We start from the raw sequence: 7084 nt of genomic DNA, 5'->3' as shown, positions 1-7084 counted from the left end.
CCACTGAAAGGTGGGCCACATGGCTCGGGTTCCCGGATTTCCCTGAAGATGGACATCACAAGTCCCAGGGCCAAGGAGACCTACTGCCCATCTTGGCAAATCCATTTTTCTTGCTGTTGAATCAGATGAGAAGGCCAGGGCCCGGGCCTACAGCAGGAAGAGTTAAGGGGCACATGCAGGAACCAATGAATGCACAGAGAAGTGCAGCAATGAATCTATGTTTCTCTCTCTCTCAAAATCAATAAATGAAATTAACAACAACAACAAAAAAGAGTTAAGGGGCTTTCAAAGCCACGAAGGAGCCCAACCCACTCAGGAGTGAGGAGGAACCTGGCTCATAAAATGGGGTTTGTTTCTTGTTTTGAATCCATCCGTATCCTAAACACGTCAGGCGACTACTGCAGTGCACGTTGGGGGGGGGGGGGGGGGGGGGGGGGGGGGGAGGAGCTCAGAAAAGTCTCTTCCTGCGTGCTGTTGTGGACCAGAACAGGTAAGTGGCATTGTGCTGGCACAGGGTGGGTATATAACATCATTCCCACAGGCTGAAATAGTTACATTTAGAAGCTGGAATGAGCATTTTTCAAGTGGGTACAGTATACACACGCTCACACTCACACACACAAGCTGGGCCAATTCTCCCCAGCACAGGGTGACATGTCATTGTGCCCTTTCAGATGCAGGCTATTGGCTCCATGCAACATCCTTCCTAGGCGACCAGGGCTTTCAGGCTAAATTTAGCCTTCAAGTGCCTGGAAAGCCTGTCATCCCTGGAACACTTCGGTGAGAATAGAAGCAGGTAAATTTTTAAACAAGAAAATGAGTGTGGATTTGGACGTGTGTGATAATGGTCCAAGCTTTAATAGCCCGGTAAAATATTTATCTTATTTTTTTATTGCTAGCGTGCAATCAATCTGCAACACACTGACAGAATATAGGAAGGTCAGGGTCTACTCAGCCACAGTTAGATGCAACCACTCCACATTTAAAAATATATAGATCAGTTAATGGGAAATGCAAGCTCATCACCAGGCGAGCCACTGTCCTGAGACCCTCTCTCTCCACCCAAGAGGAAGAAGGGAGCTCCTGCGAGCACCTCGCTCACTCCGAGGACCCTCCATTCTTTTCCAAGCCAGAGTAAAGGGCTGTGGGTATCTCTCTGGTTTGGGATTTTAAGAAGTTAATTGTCTTAGCAAATTGGCTCATTAAGTTAATCTCCCTCTTGGACCCTGAATAGCCTTGATTCGTTTCACCAAACTTCCCAATCCCCTCCTTGATAAATGATGTGGGTACAGGGGACGGGGTATAGGCTGGGGTGGAAGATAGACAATAAATATTAAGTAAATGTTCATCATGTAAAGACAAATGAATAATGGTCCTTGCCCTTTGGATTTTTTCATAATGAGATGGGAAGGGTTGGTTATGGGACATCAGCAAACACTGAATTAGAAAATGCTGGGAATGAGAAGACTCCAAGACCATTGTCTTTGTGTTCCAGGTAAAGATACCAGAGTGAGAACAAGTCATCCTCTCTTTTTGCAGAGTCAGCTCTCTCCTCGGTCTCCGGGGAGCAGATGGAAGGAGGTGAAGAGTGAAGAGGGGTGGGAAGTGTGGAAGGCAGGCAGTGGGCTGCTGCTTTTTGCTCACAGGCAGTGCGTGCAAGGAGAGTCCCTGTGCATTGATGATCGTGAGTGGTTAAGTGGGGGGCACTCTGTCCCCCTTATTCTAAATTCCAAGTGTGTACAAGTAGTTAGGAGGTCTAGGAAATAAACAGTGGCACCCTGGCCAAGCAGCTCAGTTGGTTGGAGCATCATTCCCATGCACCGAGCTTGTGGGTTCAATCCCCAGTCAGGGCACGTGCAAGAATCAACCAGCGAGTGTGTGGCTGGGTGGAGCAACAAATTGATGTTTCTCTCTCCCTTCCTCTCTCTCTAAAATCAATATAAAAATTTAAAAAAAATAAACAATGGCTACACATAATTTACCTTTTGTATTTTCTATTCGTATACATAGTATGAAACATATAGTTCAAAGATACCACGACGCAAGAATTCTGTGGTTACTTTCAGCACAAATTATTTTTTGACCTACAAAGAATTGGCTTTATCCCAAATAAGACTTGAAATTGTGCTTTTTTTCCTTTTTTATAAAAATGGCAGCTTCTTCTCAGAGGAAACAGCCTTTTTCTGTACATGCAAATCATCTGAGGCTTCTCTCATCACTGATCAATGGGTCTTGCCTTTCATATGATTGTAGGAGTCTGAGCACGATTTTCAACCTGAGTAGACTTGGCTGCTGGATTTATCATCCGGAGAGAAGCAAGGACAGAGTCTGCTGAGCCCCTGCAGCCGCCTCCGGTGTGACTTACTCCTTAAGTACAAAGCCAGTTCCCTTCTAGATGACAAATGGGCCTGAATGGAATGTAATTTTCTTAATTCCATTCTGATTAGTGTCTAGGTAAGAATGTCTCCTTCCTTTTTTGATACCTTTACCAGGATGGCAGGCTACCCTTCTGAGTGCTGGTGCTACATTAGCACGAGGCAGAGAGGAGACGATGGCCCCACGGCACACCTGTCCCCCCGCACGCGCTCCCCTCTACATGCCAGGCGAACTGCCACCGGCTAGCCTGTGAATGTGGGGCAGGTGCGCTAAAGCTCTGTCAGAAAGAGATGATGGGGCGAGGGTGCAGGGCATGGGGTCAGTGGGGGAAAAGGGGGACATCTGTAATACTTTCAACAATAAAGATAAATTTTTAAAAAAAGAGATGATGAAAGAAAAGAGAAAAAATGACAGGCAGCTGCCCTCTTACATACCCCACAATTCAACAGTTTGATGAGTGGCTATTTGGGGACCATTCCTCGCTAGGGGTACTTCAATAAGAACAAGCTCTCTGCAGCCACCCTGATGACTTGCCATTTAGCTGCCAAGGAAAACTGCGCGCAGATCCAAAATAACAGAGGACGTCACTTTATTGGCTGTCCACAGGCAGTTTGGTCACACAGGTGAAGACCGTGGCGGGCGTGGTACAACGCAATACCTTGCTTCACTGCTAAACAGACGGTTAGCTGATTCTCCACTTGATCAAACCCCAGCAGCCCTCTGCACCCCAGGCATCACCTACCCGGCGTGACTAAGCTGAATAGATGGCGAGTGACGGCATTGTCCACTAGTCTTGGCCTCTTGCACTGGCTTCCCATAAAACAGCACTTGAAAATTCACAAAATGAAGGAAGGAAGGAAGGAAGGAAGGAAGGAAGGAAGGAAGGAAGGAAGGAAGGAAGGAAGGAAGGAAGGAAGGAAGGAAGGAAGGAAGGAAGGAAGGGAGGGAGGGAGGGGGGGAGGGAGGGAGGGAGGGAGGGGAAAGAAAGAAGGAAAGAAAGAAGGAAGGAAAGAAAGAAAGAAAAAGAAAGAAAGCAAGCCGCACTCCCTCTGAAGACTGACACCACTGTAAACAGCTAGCGTGGCATGCAATCCACATCTGGTCGTCTTTGTCCGTTAGGCATTTTTAAAAAAAAACAAAAAACAAGTGGAATGGCATGTCTATTTCAAATATTAGTAGCATAACATGTAAGTGCAATTTCAGTCTGGCCACAAGTCTCCCACCTTCCGTGTGTCTGTCACAAGAGCAGCAAGCAGCCGTGTGACATCCAGGCATGTCCTTTCCCTGGAGCCTCTGATCACAGACCCCCAGGCCCCTCCATCCCCACACTCACCCTTCATATTCCAAATGCCTGAAAATAGCAACTTCTCTATTCTCATTATTGTCCAAGCAGTCAGGGTGGGGAAACAATTCTGATCAAACCAAGCGGTAAGCATTTGCCGCCTCTGCCATCCGATGGGATCCAGTTGCTCTTCAGAGGTCCTTGCACCCAGGGCCTGAAGTCGTCCTCACCCCCAAGGCAGTGAGTCTTGAGAAAGTTACTGTAGGGAGCAGGCGCCCTGTCCGCTCCCACTGTCTGCGGTTCCCCGAGGCCGGGCCACGAGGTCACACGGAGCTGAGCTTCACCAGGCCACGCACCGAGTCCTCGTGCAGAGAGTCCTGGCTGGCCAGGCCCAGGACGTGCATGGTGCGGCTGTGCGCCAGGGGGCTGCCAGCCAGCAGCCGGGGCGGCGAGGGCGCCTCCTCGGGGGTCAGGAACTGGTGGCCCACGTGCTCCTCTTTCAGGGGCAGTATGTCCGTGAGCCCGGCCTCGGCGGTGAGGTTGGGCATGGAGGAGGGCGGCGTGGGCTGCCCCAGCGTCAGGCTGGCACAGGGCGTGCCCAGGCCCGGCTTCCCCGACAGGTGCAGCTCATCGCTGGTGAGGCTGGGCTCGCTCTGCAGCAGGGGCGTGGCCGCGGCCTGCAAAACGAATTTGGTGCTCTGAATGCACTGGTCTTGGTCGCACTGGAGAGCAGGAGAGAGGCGGCAAAGAGAGGCCCGGGCGAGATGGCACGGGGAGGGGAGGGGAGGGGCACGGGGCAGGGGGAGGGCAGGGTGCAAGAGAAAGAGAAACCCGTTAGTGACGCCTCAGTCAGCCGGCGCAGAGAGCGTGCACAGCAGCCCGGTTTCATTTGGAGACACCCAGCATGCGGTAAATGCCAACACCCGGCCCCTTAAAAAGCTGCTTAAGCTCACAGCCCACGACAGGTGCCCTGGGAGTAAGGTGCAGCGTCAGCCCACCATGCTCCTGGCCCTTGTCCGCAGACGGGACCTCATTTTAAAACAATCCCACCGATGCATCAGAACCGTCCACTTGAAACCTACATAGTTTCATTAACCAATGTCACCCTAATACATTTAATTTAAAAATTCAATTTAAATAAATGAATAAAAACAATCCTTCCGGTAGAGTGGCAGGCTTTGCCACCAGCTGCAGTCTGGTGGCTGTTTCTTGTTTGCTAAAAACCACTTTTACTATAGTGTTTTAAAAATGCTGGGGCCTGTACCCCCATGTTCATAGCAGCATTACTCATAATCGCCCAAAGGTGGAAGGAGCCCAAGTGTTCACTGACTGATGAATTAATAAACAAAATGTGGTTTACACGGACAATGGAGTATTAACGAGCTGCAGAAAGGAAGGGCATTCTCACACAGGCCACAGCACGGATGACCTTGAGGACATAATGCTAAGTGAAACCAGCCAGACACCAAAGGACAAATGCTGTATGAGTCCACCTGCGCGGTACCTAGAGTAATCAAATTCACAGAGAGAAAGTAGAATGCTGTTTGCCAGGGTCCAAGAGGAGGGCTAATGGGGAGTTACTGTTTAATGTTTAGAGTTTCGGTTTTGCAAGATGAGTTCTGGAGATGAATGGTAGTGAGGATTGTGAATGAACTTAACGCCACTGAACTGTACACTTAAAAATAGTTGAAATGATAAATTTTACATTATGTACATTTTACCACAAAGAAAGAAAGAATAACACCGGGGCAACAGAAGCTCCTACGGGTCTGATCAGACTACTGGTAAAAGCCCCAGAATTCCCTGTTGCTGAGTTGTCATCATGTCAAGAACCACTAATTGAGCTAATGTGTTTTTTTAAATCTGCAAAAGAGAAACCAACATTTTACAAGATATTCCCTTTCCTACTAAGTGTTTGCAAATCTTATACATCTCATGTCATTTCTTTCACTTTACTCGCTGGCCAAAGGAATGTGGCGGGTGGAATGTGGATCTCCAGTTCCTTCCTAAACCCTTCCATGGAGCTAAGGGCTAGTTTCAGAACAGCCAGGGGAGGCTTCACTCGTGATCTTACACTTGACTCTGCGGTAACTCGTTCGAACCTCTCCTATTGCCGCAGATATTAGGTGAACGCACCGGGGCTTTCCATTCCAGCAGTAAGCTAGGAGCTCCACTCTGTCTTCAGAAGCTCTTAGAACAAACTTGCTTCCCCTCTTCACAAATGAAGACCCTGAGGTGCAGGTGGAGGTGGGTTTATCAAGACCTCACAGATAAAACCAAGGGAGGGATCCAGGTTTGGGGCTGGGGTTGCTTGACTGCAAACCTCTTTTCACTACACATCTAACACACAGTAGGTGCTTTATAAATGTGACTTGTCTTATTACCCCTCCCTCTCGCATTTGGACCTCTGGAGTTACCGACAGCTTCGTGATGGTCGTGGTCACCCTCTTCCTGTGAGGGGCTCACCTTGGACTGCTCACTGACCTACCTCCAGGCAAGGAAGCAGCCAGATCCGTGCAAAATGCAGCCTCAGGGAAGAGAGTTCACCCAAAGTCAAAATTCCTTAAGGTTTTTATCTCATTTGCTTCAGTGCATGTGTCCTTCCCAGCCAAATGGGCTTCTTTCTTAAAGGTCAGGTGGCAGTCCATCCCCTACTCAACCCAAGCTGGCATGAGGAGGTGGCATAGCCTCAGTCTAAGCAATTTACAGATTTTAGAAGTTCAAAGACCCTGTTCCAGCCAAGAGTAAACTCCTGATGGAGCTTTGAAGAGGAAAGCAAGTCTCAGGGAAACTCCTGGCTTTTCTATCGTTTCATCACAGCCAAGAGAATTTCCAAACCACGGAGAGGCTGGTGAAGGGTAGGAAAGGGCTGGGGATAGAGAAGGGAGGGCTACGAGGATGCGATGGAACCACCATTGCAGGTGGTTGAAAGGGGCTGTTAGGCATTAACGATCATTTAATGTAGCCGTTCCCCCAATCATCACCCACAGCAGTGCTTTTCCAAGGGGCGACCGAGCTGATTTCTCAGCTCTTACAGGGGGTTTCAGCTCCGGGAAGGGGTCCTTTCTTCTGGGAGGCGCTGAGCGGCCCGGCAGTCAGGCTGCAGACAGCTCTGGTTGGCAACCGTCTTGCTCCCCAACACCGGCCGTCCGGTTCCACACACCGGCTCAGTCTGGATGGGCAGAGGTGGCCCAGAGCGACCTTCCTGATTGAACACCCTCTGGGGACTATCCCAGGGCCTTTGCAAAGGATGCTTTACGAAAGTACCATTCCGTCTCCTTACTGACGGAGCCGCTGTGCTGCCTCATTTCCTGCGGCTTCGTACAGCCTCCCAGGGAGCCGGTCCCTCTGTGGCCCAGGGCTGAGGCCACCGCAGACGCAGGCCGCAGCCTGCAGGACGGAACCCTGCTGTCCACCTTCCTTCTG

General features: G+C 49.8%; 1 protein-coding gene across 1 annotated transcript in view; it reads right to left on the bottom strand.

The window, feature by feature from the left end:
• Positions 1-3824: 3824 nt before the first annotated feature.
• Positions 3825-7084, bottom strand: part of ZDHHC14 (zDHHC palmitoyltransferase 14) — a 150097-nt gene continuing 146837 nt past the window's right edge. Inside the window, exon 9 of the mRNA XM_016200687.2 lies at positions 3825-4380. Within this exon, the coding sequence (XP_016056173.2) occupies positions 3982-4380 (399 nt within the window). The 3' untranslated portion in view covers positions 3825-3981. The remainder of the gene's footprint in view (positions 4381-7084) is intronic.

Source organism: Miniopterus natalensis, chromosome 5 (assembly GCF_054644295.1).
Source record: "Miniopterus natalensis isolate mMinNat1 chromosome 5, mMinNat1.hap1, whole genome shotgun sequence".
Lineage (NCBI taxonomy): Eukaryota > Metazoa > Chordata > Mammalia > Chiroptera > Miniopteridae > Miniopterus > Miniopterus natalensis.
This window is presented reverse-complemented; position numbering and strand designations above follow the sequence as displayed.